Source organism: Varanus komodoensis, unplaced genomic scaffold (genome assembly GCF_004798865.1).
Source record: "Varanus komodoensis strain SLA01 unplaced genomic scaffold, ASM479886v1 scaffold6_1, whole genome shotgun sequence".
Taxonomy (NCBI): Eukaryota; Metazoa; Chordata; class Lepidosauria; order Squamata; family Varanidae; genus Varanus; species Varanus komodoensis.
In genome coordinates, this window is record NW_025336345.1 from 2,595,801 (window position 1) to 2,617,124 (window position 21,324).

At 41.5% G+C, this 21,324-nt stretch overlaps 1 protein-coding gene across 3 annotated transcripts in view; it reads left to right on the plus strand.

Annotated features, from left to right (window-relative positions):
* The window catches only part of SGCD (sarcoglycan delta), a 532,748-nt gene that overhangs the window by 401,099 nt on the left and 110,325 nt on the right, over positions 1–21,324 (plus strand). For all 3 annotated transcript variants that reach the window (XM_044451058.1, XM_044451059.1, XM_044451057.1), the window contains one exon: positions 7,201–7,302. In XM_044451058.1, the coding sequence (XP_044306993.1) occupies positions 7,201–7,302 (102 nt within the window). The remainder of the gene's footprint in view (positions 1–7,200; positions 7,303–21,324) is intronic.

Below are 21,324 nucleotides of genomic sequence, written 5' to 3' on the forward strand. Positions count from 1 at the left end.
CACACCTCTGAGACCAGAGTTTATCTTCACTTACATTGTGCTAAGAGGTTGGCTGTATCTTTTTCCATCTGCTGGCAGAATGTGCAAGTAGCTCCAACACTATAATTGCCAATCTTCGCGAGCCCAGGAAGGAGCCTCTGTGTAATAGTAAGGCTGACATCTCAAAAGGAAGAAGCATGATGTTTGCAGGGGCATCTCACTCGTCTTTCGCATCTTTCTCTCAATAATTCATCTGTACCCTCTCGAGGGCTTTTTCTTTGCATATTGTTCACACCATCTATAGTTTGAAAATCTGTAGCTGAATATCCCAACAGGATGCTTTTGGTAATAGAAAGAAGAAGAAAATAGACTAACAATAGTGGCAGCAGATCAGTGAAAGGGAGCAGCAGTGCTCCCGGTGAAGCTTCCATTGTACGTGCCTCCTGTTTCCTGTCGCACACATCAAGTGTGATGGCACAGGTGGAGGAAGGGGCCCAGATGACAACATTTGTAGTCCTCCTGTATTTCCACACCTCCTCCTTTCTTTTAGCTATAAACACAGAAAATTAATTAAGAATGGAAGGACTGAGTGAATTGCCCAATCACAGGGGTCTGGCGAGGAATAACATGGTCAGGAGAAGCACCAAAGCAAGATATAATAATAATTTGCTAAGATTGGGAACTCTAATTCTGGAAGCACCATAATAATGCTTGGTAATGAGGCAAAGAGATGTGATCTGTGGCGCAATGTTTAAGATCGAAGGGATGAAAGGTTATTAGCTAGTATCAACACTTTAAGTGAGTGAGAGGCCCTTTGCATTAGTGGCACTCAACTTATGGAAAACTCCCCAAAGTGGAGCACCTGAAACCTGTGTGGTTCTCTTTTCAGCAACAGAACAGCCACTCTCATCTCTCAGGACTTTAGAGCTGCAGTTCTAGATTTTTATGGCTCTTTTATTGATTCCTGTGCTTGCTATTGTTTGGCATCATAGAAACATAGAAACAGAACGAGTCAGAAGGGTCCCCCGGGCCATCTAGTCTGACCCCCCAGCTCTAGTCGGCTCTGCTCACAACATGCCCACCGTGTGCATGTCTAGCCTGTCCTTGAACACCCTCACCGATGGGGCCTCAACCACCTCCCATGGAAACCCATTCCATACCTGAGGGATCCTAACTATCAGGAAGTGCTTCCTGGTATCAAAATTGAACCTTGGTTCCCTAAGCTTCCCTAAGCCTCGCTCCATTGGAGTATATGTTGCCAACAGATCCCCTCGGAGTCTCCTCTTCTCCAGGCTGAAAAGACCCAGTTTCCTCAGTCTCGTCTCATATGGCTTTCCCTGCATACTGGCCACCAAACATATTGTACCTTATTCTTTTACATATTTGTATTGCATTTTAAATTGTATGGCATCTGCCCAGAGGAAATTACTTGGAAATAAAATGTGCATTATTTGGAGTATATTTGCTCTCTACCACTTCCCACTTCCCACATGCATGCACATATTGAAAAACAAATTCACTATAAATACAACATAAATGAATGACCTTCATAAAAGATGGTCCTTCTCACCCCAGACTGAAAGTGGCTTGGTTATGTTGTGTGCATTACACCTCTGAATACTTAATTAAATGAAAGCTACAAGGGATGAATTGCATGGAATTCTGGCAGCCTCTCCTTGTTTTTACAGTTTGCAAGATGTTTCATTCCATGTTGAAAACACAGAACTAAACTATTTCTAAAAGAAATACAGTGTTTTTAATTATCTGCCAGGGGCTGGAGCCAACTTTTCACACCGTTTGTCATAAAGTCTTTTTACATCTAAGTAGCAGGAGCTTTAGGAACTATGTGCACTCATCATTTGAGTAGGCCTGGAGTCTGGGAGCACATGACAATGCAAAATGGAAAAGATTATGAGGAGTGATAGCCAAGATCAAAACTGAATAGGAAAAGTGGAGAAGGGAGCACACATTGCTTCAACTGATGGAGATCTGAACAGTGAAGATTTTAAAATAATTATGCAGGAGCAGCAACATTCTCTTATACATCAGATCACAGCCTTGCTTAATTTAAAATGAGCCAGTTAGCCAAGCTCCATAGCAATCTCTGTGTTGACCAGACAGAGCTTCACGCTCTGACCTAAGAGATTATTTAGAGATCAATGTAAAATATTGGCTGACAAATACAAGCCTCAGATTCATATTTTAAAAAGAAGGAACCATGTAGTCATATGCTGTCTGCTCTCAAGGAGCCAGAGAGCTCTCAAGAAAAAAATGGATTATGATCATTAGGGCTTGCAGGCCAAATTATGTCTTCTGGAGTAAATCCAACAATATCTTTAGGCTGGCTCAGAAGTTCTGTACTGCGGATGAATGCCTGTGCATGCAGAAGCCTTCTTCAGACTGACAAATATGGTAATGTCTATATACATTTGTGCAAGTTTGTTCAGGCCATTTTTAAAATTTTCATATTTTATGACTAAATTTGTATGCAATTATAGAAAGCTTTTTAAAAGTCCACAATACCATGAAACTCAGGAAAAGTCAATCTGCTGTAGTATCTGCAGATCAGATTCATAGACATCCAAACTCATTCAAGGCTCTTCTTAAATTCTCCTACATTTCCACCCACATGCATCCCCTCTGGCTCACAGAATCATAGAAAAGTAGAGTTGGAAGGTGCTGTGGAGGCCATCAAGTCCAACTCCCTGCTGTTGTAGTAAACCACATTACACCATCCCACTCAGATGGCCATCCAGTTTCTTTTTGAACATCTCTAGTGTGGGCTCCTTCAGATGTCTGTTGAATATCTGAAAAGGACTAACAATCACAGCGTTTCCTTGTTTTAAATTATAAGTGTTTTCATCAAAATGGTGTCTTACAGGAAGAAGTCCCCATGTCCCTCAAATCTGCTCTGGAGTTCTGGGGCGGGACTTCCAAACAGGATAGGAAATCATTTTATAGCTTCAGGGGAATCATCAGAGATCACCTCAATGATGACAGAAACATAGAAACAGAGCGAGTCAGATGGGGCCTCCCGGTCCAGCTAGTCTGACCCCCGGCTCCAGCCAGCTCCACTCACGACTTGCCCACCATGTGCATGTCCAGCCTATCCTTGAACATCCGCACTGATGGGGCCTCAAGGACCTCTCGTGGAAGCCCCTTCCACACCCTCGGGGTCCTAACTGTCAGGAAGTGCTTCCTGGCATCCAAATGGAACCTTGGCTCCCTGAGCTTTGCTCTGTTGGAGCGCGTCCTGCCTTTCTCCGCAGGGGAGAACAGGTCTCTACCCATCTCCATGTGACATCCCCTCACATGCCTGTATGTTGCCAACATATCCCCTCTGAGTCTCCTCTTCTCCAGGCTGAAGGACCCAGTTCCCTCAGCCTTGCCTCATACGGCATCCCCTGCAAACCGGCCACCAACCTTGTGGCTCTATGCTGCACTGACTCCAACCTGGCTATATCCTTTCTGTAACGAGGGGCCCAAAACTGAGCACAATACTCCAGTTGTGGATGCACCAGAGTCATGTAGAGTGGAAGTAATACCTCTTGATCTAGAAGCCACACTTCTGGCTATGCAAGCAAGGGTGGTGTTCGCCCTCTTAACCACCGCATCACACTGCTGACTCATGTTTAGCCTGCAGTCAACCAGCACCCCGAGGTCCCTTTCACAAGTGCTGCTCTCCAGCCACCTGTCCCCTATTATGTACTTATGACACCTATTCCTATGCCCCAAGTGCAAGAACTTGCACTTATCCACATTGAATACCATCCTGTTGTCTCCTGCCCACTTCTATAGTCTGTCCAGATCCTTTTGGATCTGGAGTACCTGCTCCTCAGTTGTGGCCACTGCTCCAGTTTTAGTATCGTCTGCAAATTTGATCAGCAGACTGTTCACCGCTTCTTCCATGTCATTAATGAAAAGATTAAACAGGATCGGCCCAAGGGCAGAGCCCTGGGGGACCCCACTTGTCACTGGCTGCCATCCCGATGACTCCCCACTAATGGTTACCCTCTGCTTTCAGGCACTCAACCATGCCCTTATCCATTGGACAGTGCTTTGGTGTATCCCAAAATTCCTCAGTTTCTCCACCAGGATATCATGGGGCACTTTGTCAAAGGCCTTGCTGAAATCCAGGTATACCACATCCACTGCATCCCCTCCATCTAGCCATCTCGAAATCTTGTCTTAGAATTCCACAAGGTTTGTCTGGCAGGACCTGTTTTTGCAGAAGCTGTGTTGTGTGGCTGCCAGCCTCCCTTCCCTATCTAGCATTACTAGATCTCTCACTATTATGAGCCTTTCCTACAATGGACGTAAGGCTAACAGGTCTGTAATTCCCCGTGTCCTTTCTACTACCCTTTTTGAAAATTGGGACCACTGATGCCACCCTCTAGTTCTCTGGAACTTCACCCGTTCTCCATGAAGCCTCAAAAATGGAAGCCAGTGGGTGTGAGAGAATCCCTGACAACTCTCTAAGTACTCTCGGGTGTAACCCATCAGGACCTGGCACCTTTGTAATGTCCAGTGCCCTGAGGAGCCCCTCAACTTCTAGGGGGGGGTGACTCTAATCTGTGCCCCTAAGTCCCCGGCCTCATCTAAACTCCCATGCAGATCTCCCCTGTCCTGCTTTGGGGAGAACACAGAGGCAAAATAGTCATTTAGCATCAGAGCCTGTTCCCTCGCATCAGTCACTGGATCCCCTTCCTCCTTATTTAGTGGCCCCACCACTTGTCTCCCCTTCCTCTTCCTATTTACATGCTGAAAGAAGCCCTTTTTGTTGCTCATGATGGTGACAATGACATTTGCAAGGCACCCATGGCAGCTTACATGGTTTTTCCTGCTTTCCATTTTGTCCTCCCTGTGAAGTAGAATAGGTTGAGAGTCAATCACTGGCCGATAGTCACCCAGTGAGCTTCATGGCAAAGTGAGGATTGGAACACTGGACAGTAGTCCCTTGGTATCTGCGAGCCAGAAGATCTTAAATCAAGTTACTGTTGCCTGATCCTATTAATATTACTGGAGAATCAATACCTCATATGTTCATATTAAGTCAACAAGATTCCTGAGCAACATGATGTTTATGATGCTATTTATGCTTTTTTTTAGAAAAGATGATAGAACTAATAAAAAGTCTACATATACGGTACAGTTCTGCTTCTGTTTATTTCTTATTTATTTTTGGCACTGTCGTGGTGGCGCAGTTAGTGCTGAAATACAGTCAGTCGTGTTACATTGTTGTCTTGGCACAGGCAAAAGCTTCCCCAAAACCATATTGACTCAGGAGTCCAGCCTACTAAAGGTACTGAGACCAAGGTTCCATTTTTTATGTTGTTCGCATGCAGCTGTAATTGTGTAGAGGGTGAAAGTGGGGTCACACCTGCTAACTGCACCATCCCACCATCTGTATTGGGGAAAATATTTGTGCGCAGGTAGGCTTCCCTTGTGATTGGGAGCATTGTGTCAGGATTCACAATCACAGGGGGAACCTGTAGCTGCACCACAGGATCTACTTCTCAGATGTCTTTCCAAGGTGGGGACAGCTGAGGCAAGACCAGTACCCACACAAGGGGGAGAGCCCACAGATGGGGCGCCACTTCTTTCAGATCCATGCCTGAGATCTAAACACTTGTGGTCATGAGTCTTGAATGGAATAACAGCATTGTGGGAACAGCAGTCTATATCCTCTGATTAGGGTTGTGGGGGGTGGGGTGGGGTGATAACTCTTTGCTTAAGAGGCACAGAGAAGGATCTTCTTTGCCTTCATCTCAGTAGTCATAGCTGGTATGCTAGTTTTCATAAGACTAGTATCAAGCATTTTTTCCACAATAGACCGTTGTGGTCTATTGGAATTACCATCCTCTCTTATCCCAAGCCATCCATATGAGAGCATAGGCCAGTTGCTGCATTCCAGTGTTTCCAGTGGAAATACAGGGCAGAATTCCACACAAACATAAGTTATTTGGTGTCTCATCATTGAATGTCTCTTGTGAGCAACTGAAACTGAATGACTGGGGAATGCTCTTATGTCTGATGCGATCTATGCAAAAAAGAAGAAAAAAACCTGTCCGTGATGTTAACTGTGAAGGCTATATCACGTCTAGGAGTCATCCTGATACATCCCTAATTAGATGAGAAAATGCACATGCAAATGCACAGGTACCGTGGAGGGCCTTGAATGGAAAGAACAAGAGCTTCAAATGATAGATTTAATCATTGATGACCATTAACAGGAGTTGAAAGTTGGAACATAAAGATCTGAAATTTCTGCAAGTAATTAGCCTATATTTTACCTAATATTCTGAACTCCTACCACAAGAAGTCTCTTATATGTCAGAAATGACACTTAGCATTACATGTTTCTTTGATGTCTTTGACGATGACTTTGTGCATCTGTACCTCCTACATATATACTTTTTATGAGTTATTGTCTTCAGCTAGACTAAGATTCCTGCTGTAACAGGTGATATGCTTTTCCAACATTAAAAATGAAACATGGCAACTTACATATATTTTACTTTTTGATGTGGATTTGCATTATTGTTCTATTAGACACAAAGAATGGCATGCACAGAGCTGTAAAAACATTCATTTGGATTCTGGACTGCTTTTCATAATGTGGCAAAAAAGATGTGTGTTCTTTTTTTTTTTTTTGTAGAATTCTAGGGAGTTGAGTTGAACATACATAATACCTCTAAAGACTTTAGTAAAACTAGATTTATAAAAAGTCAAATGAGAGCGTCAAATTCATTATGCACAAAGAAAGGGATAAGATCATTCAGATTGCACTATACTTAATTTTTCTACATGCACTAAACTGCATGCTGTCCATGTGGAAGATATTATTTTGAGACAAATGCATCTTCTGCGTTCTGACTCAAGTAATAAATGAAGGGGGAAGTATCAATATAAACGCTGAAAGTTGGACATGTTACAATGAATGGCTTTGTATTAACATTAGATGCCACCCTATCAACTTTCTCACCTCGTTCTCTCCCCGATGACAAGCTAAAGGGCATCTTTCACCTGAATATATGGCCTACTTGGGGGCATTTTAGATTGCTGGAAACTCTGTGTTCTCACAAAGAGTAAGTCTGAGGGCTGATTGCATGGTACAGTGCCTCCCAGTATTTTGCATGGTTTTCTTTCCCAGGAAACATATTTCTGACAGCCTACTATTTATGAAATCATAGCTAATGGGAAGCCTTTTGTGTATTTCAGGATGGAATGGGAAACCTAAGGATTACCGAAAAAGGTTTAAAGCTGGAAGGGGATTCAGAATTCTTGAAACCTCTCTATGCCAAAGAAATCCGGTCCAGGACAGTAAGTCAGCCAGAAATTATTTTTCAAATGTGCTATTTCTGTCTTTTTATTATGAAAGCATGTCACTAGCTTCTAGCATGCTGTCAGTCTGTGCTGTGACTATATATTAAGTGGGCTGCTGTACAAGAGGATAATTTCAGAGTTCACCAGTATATGTGTGACGAGCAGAAGGAATTAGCAGCATCACTGGGAAACAAATATTTGTCTGGATATAACAATTGTCTTCCTGGATCAGACCAAGGGACCAAGTTTTGCAGTACTCTCAGTCCAGCAATAACCAATTTTATGCTGTGAGAAACATGCAAGGATGCTTAGCTTCTAGCAATCCAAGGTATACTACTCCTAGTCATGGACGTTCCATGGTGGCTACATCCACAGACAGCCTGCAACTGTTTGGCTCCATCAGTTCAAGCAGTCTCCTGCAGGCTCTCTTCTGTTAAAGATCCACAGGGATTGTCTCCCACCCTTTAATCTCCAGCAAACATTCATGCCATTTAGCATGACAATTGGACAATGCTTACAATTGCCAGAGAAAATTAGAAGCAGCCACAGAGCTAATAATGCTTTCATCTTAGACATGTGAGAATCCAGATTGTTGCACTTCTGGGGAAGCATAAACTCCTTTTCCAGTGCCTGTTAAAACTCCTTAGAAATCAGCTCAGTGTGTTTACGAAGTGGTTCAGGCTGGCTGGTTGTGGCCAGCTTCAACTAGGCAAGAGAATTAAATCAAACCCAGTTTCCAATTGAATAGATTCCAGAATGAAGCAGAAAGAAGTTTGGGAATGCTTCATTGCTTTTAAAATAAAAAGGAAACATCGAACTAGCTAATTAAAATGTGTATATCAAGATCCTGGCATAACTTGTCAGAGCAACTGGCAAGGACCAGGGGAGACTGCTGGGAGTTCAAAGCTGCCTGTTTTAGCCAGCTGCTCAAAGGCAAAGGAAGATTGCACAGTCAAGGGTACTTCTAGAAGCACTGGAAAATTCCCAGAAAGGGAAATGCAACTGGACCTTTCCATGCGGGTTACAATCTGATCGTGTCCTCAGATAATTCCTGATTGTGCCTCGTTAGCATAAGGTTGACCCATGGGGTGGACTGATAAACAGAAGCAGTGAAGGGGCACTTTTAGGAGTTGAGTATTCATTGCAACAGTGCCAACAGGCACACCCAAGGGGACCCCAGCCATTCAGGCTGCCATTCTGCTCCAAATTAGTAAACCAGGTCTAGAAGTTTTATTCCCACCAGGAACAGGCATTTGTAGAGCTACTAGGTCTTGCTTGACCAGTGGAGACAAGCCGCTATCAAATACTTTATGTTATCGCATTGCCCACAGCTAAGCTCAGCAGGAAAGGGGAAGTCTGAGGAGGGTAGGGACAGCTCTCAGCCACTTAAAAAAATGATGTTGTTGCCTTCCTTGTGTTCTGGCTTTTCCACAACCAAAGGTTAATCCCTCCTTGTTAGCAATGAAATCCAACAGAACAAGAAGTGTTAAAATTAGAAAACAAGGCAAGTGTTTAGTAGGGTATGGGGAAGACCAGGGGTGCCTATTAAAAATGTTATTAATTTTCTGAAAATTTATAAGGGATTTATCAATGGACATAGCAATACTTTAATAGTGTATATTAGACTATACTTTTAAACACCACCATGAATTTTAATACTATCGCTTAATATAATCACTTTTCCCCCCCTTGAACATTTTCAAAATTTTTCACTTATCCTAACTGGCCTTAAAATATAGTCATGTATTATTTTATTTTCTGTTGATAGTTTATGGAATGGATCTGTTTCTTTTTCAAAAGTATTAGTTTGACTCATAGCTTACCATCTCACTTTGATTTGATAACAGATACCTAATTAAATAACGTTAATATCCTTTAACTTGGGATTTCATTTGTTTTATAAAGATTAAAGTCTAGGGTATACTCAATGTACTATCCAATAAAAATTGCATTTCATCACCAGAGGTTATACCCTTTGTAAATTGGTTGTAGTTTAATCCCAGCAGTAGCAAACAAGCTTGAAGAAGAGTTAATGATGAAATCTTCACATTTATACTTATTTTGGTATGGAAATAAAGGAAGGCCTCTGACCCAGAGAATTTCATTCACTTTGAAGAATTCAGTAGAAGTGAAAATGTGTTTCATGAGCAGATTGCTATAGTTATGTGTAATTGCCATTACCAAGGAAATGAAAAGATTTTCTGAGCTATAATGAATGTTTAGGCTGTGAAAATGTTGTGATTGCCTGCTTTTCATAAATATAATGGGGAGAGATGGTTATGAGGGAATCATGTATGATGTGAGCAGGTTCTCCAGCTCCTCCTTGGCTACTGGTGAGGTAAGCAGAATACTTCTGTTGGTTTCATAAATGAAATATTCCAAACAGAGTATATCCTAAGATGGTAGTGGGGCCTCTGTGGCAGATGTATTTAAAGGCTGCCTGTTACACTGTGGGCAGGTATGTACATAAAGATCAATACAGGAAGAAAACAACTTGATCACATATCCTTCATTCATTTCCAGAGGTCTGGGAAAAGGGTAAGTCAACCAAATGCATACAGTGAAGGCACCGGGTACATCTCAGAGGAGAGGGAATTCTACAACCTCAGGGATTCTCTGTTAGGTTCTCTCACAGTTCACATGTCACACTTCTGCCACAGTTCTTTCCACTGTCCTCATTTCCTCAATGGAAGTGAAGTTATTGCGCCTCATTTCAGGATGACATAGTGTTTGGCCTTGCTTGGGGCTGGGATGGATGAAACCACAGGACCTGTGCATTCTCAGCCACCTGTGACGCATGTCTAAATTGCTCTGTTTTGGGCCCTTCCACTTGGTGGGGCAGCCATAGCAGCAGAAAAACATCTGTTCTTGTATAGGAGAACTGCTGTGAGCATGCTTCTACTTCTCTGGGCAGATCTCTCTGTCTGCTAGTGTGAGCATCCATCAACCCTTCAGCAGCATTTTTGAGGAGCAAGAGAGGATTCCCAGCCCTTGTAACTACTTCTGGATGGAATCCTGTAGAAGAAGTCTTCCAAAAAAAAAAAAAAGAATCCTAATATTTTAAAAATGCTAAAATCAATTTGTATTGCCTCTGCTTGGTTTCCAGGCTGCCCTGCCTCTGCTCAAGCCATCGGCTTTTATTATATGTTGCTTCAGGCTGCACAGGGGTCATGTTACAGGAAATGGCTGCAAAGGTTTCAGCTTCTTAATCTAAGGTGGCAAGCTAGTAAGAGAGTTGATACCAAATGTTTACCCATTCAAACTAGGCCCTGCCACTCTTTCCATGGGGAGTTTCCTAGGTAGTGAGCCACTTTGACTAGCATAATATCCCTACACTGCTCACCACTTTTTGTTTGACATTTCATCTGGGATTGCTAGTACTTAATTGCTTTCCATTCTCCTCTCTGCTCTGGAATGGCATTCCCCCGGTTCCCAAATGGCTTAATGAGCTCTTAGCAATATTAACACGTTACACCAGCTATGTGGCCATGTGCCCTCAACCTCCTCCTCTTCCTTCCCCTCTGAGTCCATCTTCAGACATCTTTGCAGAGGTTCTGGGCATGACCCTTGCCTCTGATACCTTCAATCTATATGGAACCATGCAAATGTTCATGTGATTCAAGAAATTTCAGATAGAGCCACATACTGACTACATGATGGTGTGGCATCTGCCCAGTTCCTTGCATTCCTTACACCTTCCCCCATATATATGTCTGTATATGTGCATATATATCCCTGTACAGTCACTCTAAATCTGGGGTTTAAGTCATGTGTTCTTGTGTTTTAGTAATTCTTGAACAAAAGACTTGTAGAACCTTTTTTTTTTAATATCTTTGCATTTGGAAAAAATAATAGAATTGTCACTTACGTATCCATATGCAGATTGATGGGAAACTCCTATGAAATGATGAATTGCAATAATACAAAATCATAACACATGGCAGAAATGTGTTAATGTGGAGGATATTGTTAGGCACTGAAGTATTAAACAAGCTAGTAAACTGTGTATTCTGTGCCATCTTTGGTGACATTTTGTCATGTGGTATATTTGCAGATGCTGGTTATATTTATAGCCTATGATGCACAATAAAAGAAGAAATTAAGTTTCATTATCTCTTCATTTACTATAAAAAAGTAACATCATGATATTTTGTACATAGCCATCCTCACAGGACCAAACTTCCTCTACATAAAACTACTTGAAGTTATGCCTTCCAAAATCAACACTTTATCTTCCGATATCTGGGAACCGCTGTCAGTATTATACAGGGCTACACAGTATCTGTGGGTCTGGATGGACTGCGTCCACTGGACCACAGACACTTGTACAGACTCAGTGAGAACAAACAATTTGGAACAGGAAAAGGCAATGCAATTTATAAAGGGCTGGAGGAAAAAGACTTTTTCTTCCACACATAATACTAGAACCCAGTGTTGTCCCATGAAATTGATTGGTGGAAGATTCAGGACAGATAGAAGGCAAAACTTTTCACACAGTTAAACTATGGAGCTCTCTTCCACAAGATCATAGAATAGTAGAGTTAGAAGGGGCCATGAAGGCCATCAGGTCCAACCCCCTGCTGGTGCAGGATACCAAGTTACACTATCCTACTCAGATGACTGTCCAGTTTCTTCTTGTATGTCTCTAGTGTGGGAGAGCCCAAACCTCTCTAGGCAGCTGGTTCCACTGTCGTATTGCTCTGAGAGAGAGGAAGCTTTTCCTGATGTCCAGCCTGAATCTGGGTTGTCACCACTTGAATTGATTATTGCATGTCCTACACTCTGGTATTAGCAAGAAGAGATCTTGACCTTCCTCTTTGTGACAGCCTTTGAGGTACTTATAGAGGGATATCATGTCCCCCCTCAGTCTTTTCTTCTCAAGGCTGAACATGCCCAGTTCTCTCAGTCTCTCCTTATAGGGCAGGGTTTCCAAATCCTGGATCATTTTGTTGCCCTCCTCTGGACCCTTTCCAATTTTTCTGCATCTTTCTTAAATCTTGGTGCTGAAAACTGGACACAAATTCTAGATGAGGTCAACTAGTGAACAGTATAGGGGTACTATTACTTTGTGTGATTTGGAAGAAATACTTCAATTAACTGACTGACTGAGGGATAATGTGCACTTAATTATCCAGCTTAGAATGTATTTATCAGTCTTACCCCAATCTCTTGATATTGTCCTGCTTTTAAGTTTGCTTCCTCAGCCCTACTATTCTGTGCCACAAAGAACAGCAACAAGGTCCTTCTCAGGGAACCTCCCCCTAAAATAAGGGGGATGGTAAACAGAAAAAGGGGCTTTTCAGTGGTGGCACCACATCTCTAGAACATGCTCCCCAGAGAGCTTTGCCCAGTGCCATCTTTATTATCCTTTTAGTGCCCAGTGAAATCATTTTTTCACCAGATATATTAAAAATTAATTAATGGAAAATTTCATGTATTTATATTTTAATATTGCACTGCTGCATTGCATTGTGGGGTTATAGTTTTTATATGGAGTTATTGCTGTTGGTATTTCTTAGCATTGTTTTTAGCCTTTTGTATTTAATGTTTTACATGGGGGTTTTAATATTTTTAAAGCTCCCTGGGCTATTGGGGTAGTATATAAATGCAATAATATATGAATGAAAGAAAGAATGAATTAATGCATCCTGAAAAAGCATTTGCTCTTTTTGCATCTTGTATTGATGCATTTGGTTTCCTTTTACTAGGTGGAGGACTTGGCATTTGTCCCTATTGCATTTCATTTTCTTGCCCTCAGTCCTGGATCTGTCATCCAGGGTGTTCGCTATTCCACCCAGTTTTGTATTGTCTGCAAATTTGATTACCGTTCCTTGTACTTCCTCTTCTAAATTATTAATGCAGATTTTGATGGGCATTGGGCCTAGTACTGAACCCTGTGGCATCCCGGTAGTTACCTTTCCCATTTGAGAAGGTACCATTGAAGGTGCAGTCTTTGTGTCTGATTTAGCAGCCAAATTTGGATCCACCTAATAGTTTTTCTATCTAGTCCACTTTTTGCTGTTTTACTTATCAGAATGTCATGGGGGACTATGCCAAAAGCTTTGCTAAAGTCGAGGTAGATTATGTCTACAGTGTTTCCACTGTCTGTTTGGGAGGGTACACAGTCAAAAAATGAGATTAAATTAGTCTGACAGGATTTATTCTTGATACATCCATCTTGGCTTCTATCAAGCACTGCTTGTGGAGTGATTTTTAAAAAATTGATCTAGAATTTTTCCAGATATTGTTGTCGTAATAACTGGTCTGTAGTTCCCAGAGTAATCTTTTTTCCCTTTCTTGAAGATGGGGACAAGGTTAGCCCTTGTCCAGCCATCTGGCACTTCTCCTGTTTTCCAGGATTTATCAAGGATATTAGACAGTGGTTCTGAGAGTTCCTCTGCTAGTTCTTTTATGACTCTGGGATGGAGTTCATCAGGCACTGGAGTTTTACATGTTTATTCCAGATAGGTATTCCTTGACCATTTCTTTGTCAATCGTGGTCTGCCATCCCTCACTCTGAAATTCGACAGGTAGAATAGCAAACTTTCCCAGTGTCTGAAAGCCAAAATGGTTTCTTGAAAGCAGGCCACAGGAGAGAGGAGGGAGTTTCAGTGCATCCTGACAAGCTCTACAGTAGTTGGAAAGAGAAACCGTATAAATCATGGGTCCTCAAACTATGGCCCGGGGGCTGGATCCGGCCCGCCATGCCCATTTGGACCTGCCACATGTGCCCCCCTCCCGCTGCCCACCTCGCCCCGCATGCGGGGAGGCAGCGGTTTGCTCACTCGGAGAAAACAATATCCAAGCGAGCAAGCTGCTGCCTTGTGTGCCCGCCTGCTGGCGCATGCCCACCCACACCTCGCCTCCCCTTGCCACACGCCCCGCCCCCGCCTCAGCACACATGCCCGCATGCGCCACCCCTACGCCAGCCTGCATGCGCCACTGGCACCACCTTTCTGGCCCACGCCCAGCACCAGCACCTTTCAACTGGCCCCCTGGTTAAAAAGCTTGAGGACCCCCAGCATAAATGCTATTGCAAGAGGCATTGCCAATCATTCTCTGCCTGAGGTGCGGAACTGACACATCATTCACCCCAGCACCTTTGGAGGCCCATAAAGCACCCCTGCCCTGTTCGGGGAGCCAAGAGGTCACAGAGAGGGGAACGTAAGTTTTCTTGTGCTTGTTTAATAATAACCTGCATCCATATTTTATAATCATATTCAATATCTTTGACAAAGGTAGTTTCATGTCTTCTCAACTCTCCTCAAACCTAAAGTAGGGTGCCTTGGCTGGACCAGGCCCCCATGGTCAGAATGGTCATGGATGCCTTTCCAAAAATGTGGGGTGGGGAGCGAGAGGGAAGGAGACAGAAATATATATAGAGAGGCAGACATAAGTTGACTAGCTATTTGGGGGCAAAAGGAGAGATAAGAGCATCCATTTTGCCCATGAGAGTTCCCATCCAGGTAAGAATAAGTGCTAGAAATGTGTTAAGTGGACAAGGTAAATCTATTTGATAGAATTGCCACATGGATACTATTTTCTGTACTTTCCATTCAAACATTGAATAGCCATAGAAGTGACAAATAAGACAAGGCATTTTTGTCAAAAACCCATTATAGGTGATTGGTCATACTTGACCAGGTATTGGAGTATTACAAGAAATTTAATGACAACAAATTAACTGGGGAGAAGCCAGAAGTTTCTGGCTTCACAGTGACGGAATGCATTTGTAGCTGTGTTTGAAAAGGGAAATAATAGATGTACCGGGTTCTCCAGAAGGAAGCAAAGTATCCCAGTGTCCCAGCTGAACATTCTGCACACTAAACATTCTTTTCCATGCCACTTGCATGGAACACGAGCATCTTGCTGCCTTTAATTAAAAAGTTAACTGGACCATGAAGCATTGCCTAAGTAAATAGAAGTGGCTCATTAAGAAGGTGCATTAGGCATCTTTGCATTTCTTGCCTGTACATAAATTATGGAGATTATTAAAAATTGGAAGGGTCATCTATAAACCCATCTGTAGACCAGATTCTTTGCTGTTCTTGGTATATAACTGTCTTTCTAACTGTTGTAATTTATTGTAGACTATTGAATGTGCCATCTGCTTCCTTTTATAAATTTCACTAGCAGACTTTGCCTAAAATTAATGTAAAAGAACAATTGTTAATTTGGTGATCAGAAATGGCGGTAATATCCCTATAGTTTCTAATACATGTTCATTGACTTCGTTCATTAGAATTTAACAGTCTAATTTTATGATACGCTTCTTTAAAAATAGTGGTAAAGAGGCAATTTTCCTAAATGTTTTCTTTATTTTTTCATTTTGGGATGTGTCATTTTCAGGACTGCCAATAACCATGGGAAATAAACTGAGAATTTTTTAGATACAGATAGATTTTTCTGTATTGCTAACAGTGGGAGGGGGAACTCAGGCTATTCATTCATAGAATCATAGAAGAGTAGAGTTGGAAGGTGCTGTGGAGGCCATCAGTCCAACTCCCTGCTGTTGCAGGACACCAAGTTACACCATCCCACTCAGATGGCTGTCCAGTTTCTTTCTGAATGTTTCTAGTGAGGGAGAGCCCAAACCTCTCTAGGCAGCTGGTTCCACTGTCGTATTGCTCCGACAGTGAGGAAGCTTTTCCTGATGTCCAGCCTGAATCTGGGTTGTCGCAACTTAAATTGATTATTCCATGTCCTACACTCTGGCATTAGCAATTTGATGCTGACACCCTGTGAGGTCTCTGAGATCCTTTAGCCAGTAGCTAAAGGAGGTATTTGGATTAGATGAAGTTCAAGTTCTTCAGGCTCTCCTACTGGGACAAGTCCCTCAATAAACCAGTAGATGCCACAATTGGCTGAATCAGCAATAAGATCTTTTATTATTTCTGGGGGAGACCTACTTTGATTTAGAGCTCTGTGCTTGGTATTACCAAGTCACAATTCAGCCAAGTTCTGAGCTGTGATTACCAGACATCCCAAAAGAATGGTCATACTCAAATAGTAATTCATACTCAAAAATAGTATTAATAAAAACAAAATTTAAAATAAGACAAAATGAAGAAAAACATTAATAAAAAGAAAATAAAAGCAGTAGCTACTTACACAAGATCGACTGCAAGACTTAAGTAGCAGGAAGCTTAATCCTGGAGTAGGAAGCTTAATCCTTCTCATGATTCCAACGTGGTGCCATGCTGAAATTAGGGAGGATAATTTAAGCCAACTCCAAAACATCTGTAGCACTAGAAATGTCTCTGTTCCCATAGGAAACCTTAAGTGGAAATTAGTGCCAGCATGATCTTCTGTAGTACAATACTAGAACAGGAAAGTTTATATATTCCCTAGTGGGCAATACATTAGGATGAAGGTGGCCATGCTGAGTAACATCATGGTAGGATTTAGCATGTTGCCATCCCAATTTGTCATCTCCCTCCTTTCTCCCACTAGATTTTAGCCCTGTAACCTCCTGGCAGATAATGTTATATGCATCACCATCTTGAATTGTGCCACATGTGCACATTTGTTCTTCAAATTAATCAAGGCAAAGAAAGAAGCTCATTTCTGGGGAACACACATACAGAGTGCATGCATTTATTTAAAACTCTGTTCTTTCCCATTCTTGGGGTTCAGGAAAAGTTCCAGTCAACTTATTTCTCTCCTAACAAAACTACAATACATAGTTATATACGTATAGAGAGAGGCCTCCATGTTTACAAATGGTATATACATAAACTTCTAAGTAAATATTAATGCTATTTATTTTAAAGATCTAATTAGCTAAGTTCTGCAGTGTTCCAGAAGATGAATAGTAGCAAGGCTATGAAGCCATTCTTATTGATGAGGTTAAACTTGGGGCTGACATGTAGCGCCTGCAGTCGGCGATTATGCAAGATTGAATTTTCTTCATTTTCTTGGTCTGAGGCATATTATACAATCAGCTTGCTATAGCTAGTTCTGGTGAATGTCTGGAAGCGGGGATACAAGGGGACCCTATATTGTCATCCTGAGTTTGATGATGGAAGACAAGTAGGATATAAATCAAATAAATAAATAATACAGTCCCTCCACTTGCAAAACTAGCAGGTCAAAAAGAAAGCAAGGAGACTGGAATCTGGCAAAGAAAGACATGCTTTTTTTCCTCTTGCAAAGGAGCATTCTTTTATGGGACTCCATGCCTGCTGCGCGCAAGGAAATAACCGAGACATCGGCTTACCATCACAGCCAGAAATTGGCCTTTCTTCTGGAATAAACACAGAACTAGTAAACATCCATTTTATTGTTAGTGTGAAACTACATGAAACAATCCTAAGGCTAAAAGAGTGTATATTCCATTTTGCTACCATGTTTTCCATTTTGTTGTGAACAAAGTCACCATGAAGTCATTCTGAGTCGATGATTTGTTTTTCACGGCCGGTAATTTTGCAACACAAAGACCTTCGCTTCAAATGGCAGGGAGGTCTTTTTCCATAGGATTCTTGAAAAACCCAAAAGTGCAGTTGCTGCCTAAATGACCTGCGTGCCACAATTCTAAAGCAACGTTGACTAAAAGCACTATGGGGAGGAGCTCAGCATGCATCCTCATGCTGATTTAACCATAAAATTGAATATTCCTTATTTTTTGTTGAAATGCATGGAAAATAAAACTAATGTCATCCAACCATGTGCTTGGTTTTTGCAGTAGTCTATACAGTTCAGGGCTCAGTCCCAGAAATATTTCTTTCTATCTCCTGCCTCCGCACTTTCTTTGTCTTCTCTCTTAGGATTCAGTAAATTGATCTCAACCACTAACTGGTGTAGCATCCAGGATGTTGCCCTGTATTTTCCGTTGCCATGTAAGTTCCTGTTCTTACTAGTTCCCATTCTTTTTTAGGTTACTATTACCATGGTACCAAAAAAAGAAAAGGTTGAAAAATAATTACTTTTCAAAGGCACTTGTCTTATAATGTTAAGAAAATGCCAGTTAAATGTTTTAATGTTGAACCTGGTTTTCCTAATTCAGTTGGTTATATTACTTTATTTCTTCCTGGGACATACCTGTCCCAGAATAGGGAGATGAGCCACAGACATTCTTCCAAACACTGTAATACTAATTAAATTATACAGTGAAATCCAGATCTTCCTTTTAGCACAAAATCAGGTGCATTTATAAAGAATAAAATACGTATAAAGAATGAAAATTGGTTTGTAGCCACATGTAACAGTCATATTTTATTAGATTCCTGGCATATTGTGCAGTCCTGCTATCTGTTGAAATGTGATCCTATTTATTCATAATGAATAGACACATATAAGAGGAAAGGATGTGAGGAGATACATTTTTGAGGCCCATTTAGAACTGGTTTTGTAGAATGATAAAGCGAAACTTAATATTCACCTATAAAACCATTTCACCCCATGCCTTCCAAAATGCCTTCCTGAAATAACGTCTATAGGGGTAATACCAAAATTCCATATCATAACATACATGCACAAGAACAAATCTATCAGCAAATTCAGAACTGTGAAAACTTTAGTATTTGAGAATGTGTTCCCTTTCATGTTCAGGGCTGTAAATGTGGAAAGAGTGGATTATTTACAAGTCCCATATTCTGCGTGAGTTAGCGCCACATGACAGCACACCCTGCAAATAAGTTGTGATGCACCCAGCAGACACTCAGATGCAACATGGGCTGTCCCCACACTTCCAGCAGGTATCCCAGGGCCCTTTGTGTCTGAAGCCACTTTGCCTCCCCTCCTCACTCCATTTATGACTCCTTTTCAGTCAGCACCACAGCATTATTCCCCTTTTCCCCTTTCAGGAACTTTTCATAATCTCTGTCACTGACAGCCCCACAAAGTGTCCAAGTGGCACATTAGACGGTGTATCAGTAGTTCAGTACCTTTTAAAAATTATGTCATAAATGTTCTCAAACATTTTTAAATTGTTTATTTTTGATCAGTAGCTCTGTATAAATGATTTGGAATCTGCCTGGGTGCCCATACTGAAGAAAACATAAATAATCCTGGTTTTCTTACATTAATATTTTTACACAGAACATTATTTTGGTCTACCAAATCTATGATGGAATATTATATGGAATGAGCCCCAAATTCCTATATATTTGCACTGAAGTGAAATAAGAATTACAAAATCAGGACTGCAGCTGAATATGAAGAAAATAGAAATCTTGTCCACAGAACAATTACAAAACTTTACTTTCAATAATGAAGAATTCAAAAGATTTCACACACCATCAATTCAAAGGGAGACTGTAGCCAAGAAATTCAAAGAGGACTGGGAGTTGGAAGGGCAGCAGCAAACAAACTAGAAAAGATAATGAACTGTAAGGATATTTTATTGGACATCAAGATCATCGAAACTATTGTATTCTCAGTCACAATGCATGGGAGTGAAAGCCATTTGGAAGAAAAGTAATGAGTCTGAAACGGCTTTGCAAATACCCTGTACTTATAAAAGACAAACAAGGGGATCATAGATCAAATCAAGCCCGAGCTTTCCACAGAATAAAAAATGAAAGAATTGAGGCTGTTATACTTTGGATACAGTGCGAGAAGGCAAGACTCCTTGGAGAAGACAATCTGTGGCAATCTATTCTGTGAGTGACTGGTTGCCATCCTTTGTGTTTGGAATGCTGGATTAGATAGACCCTTTCATCTGATACTCCATGGCTTTTCTGTGATTCTGTGTTAGGGAAAGTCAAAGTCTGAAAATGAAAGGGAAGACCAAGTAAGAGATGGATTGAATCCATAAAGGAAGCCACAGCCTTGAACTCGGAAGAGCTGAATGGAGCTGTTATGGACAGCACATTTTGTAGGGCTTTCATTCATAGGGTCACCATAAGTTGGAGAAGACTTAATGGCACGTAACAAAATCTGGAGTGAATCTGGAGTTGAAATACTCTTTCCTGTGTTTTAGTAGTTCTTAAACTAACCTCCCCCCCTATTTGGGGATTTCAAGTTTTCTTGGGTCAGTGTCCAGGATTGGTACCTGCTACAATCTGATATCAGATATGCCCAGTGATATCGCCCAGCTGAAGTTCCCCATTTCCACACTGATGGTTTGTGCAAGTGAGGCTAATTTATTTAAATTACAAAAATATTTGCAGACGCAATGGGCACATTTAAAAAGATATTGTTTGCCAACCACTGACTGCCCTTTCAGTGTGCTGCTTGGACAATTCAAAGGTACTCTCACTGACTGTCAAAACAGAGATTGGAAAAACTGGCTGTCAAGTTGGAGATTACAGTCCGTGGGGGGGAAAGTTAAAGGAAGAAAAGAAGGGCTTGTGAACGTTGGGGGAAGGGGACCAACCAAGTCAGTCCTGCCACAGATCTCCTCGTGTACCTGCAGGAGGACAGAGGAGGAAGGGTACGGCAAACAGCCCATGGTAGGCCTGATTGTCTGTTGAACACATTGTAGTTTGTTAGGACAACAGCCAACCCAGCCTGGCTTATTGCTAGGATCAGTCATCCTGAAGTGTTAATTGACTTCAGCTATTGGACCCACCATCTTGTTTCATCTTAACTATTGCCATAATGGTGGTTGTAAACAAGTGATTTGAGCATTAAACAGGGTGATATTAATCTTAAAGAAGATGACCTAACAGCCGGTGTGGTGTAGTGGTTAGAGTGTTGGACTCAGGAGGTCCAGGTTCCAGTCCCCATTTGGCCATGAAGCTTACTGGGTGCTGACTTTGGGCAAGTCACTAACCATCAGCATAACCTATCGAGGGGTTGTTGCTATGACATTAAAATTGAGAGGAAGAAATTTTGTAAGCCACCTTGACTTCCTTGCAAGGAAGCAATCATCACTTCACATTTAAATTCCACGTGCAGGTTACCATTTCTCCCATAGCAATAACTTTTAAAATGTATTTAGCTCCATATCACTGAATAGCTCTCTGGGTCATTTACAGTAGTTCATAAAATTATCAACCAATTACAAAATTACAAATCCAAGTTCATTTCTTTGCTTTGATAATGCCCATGTCTTGCGGAGTGCAGATTACAAAG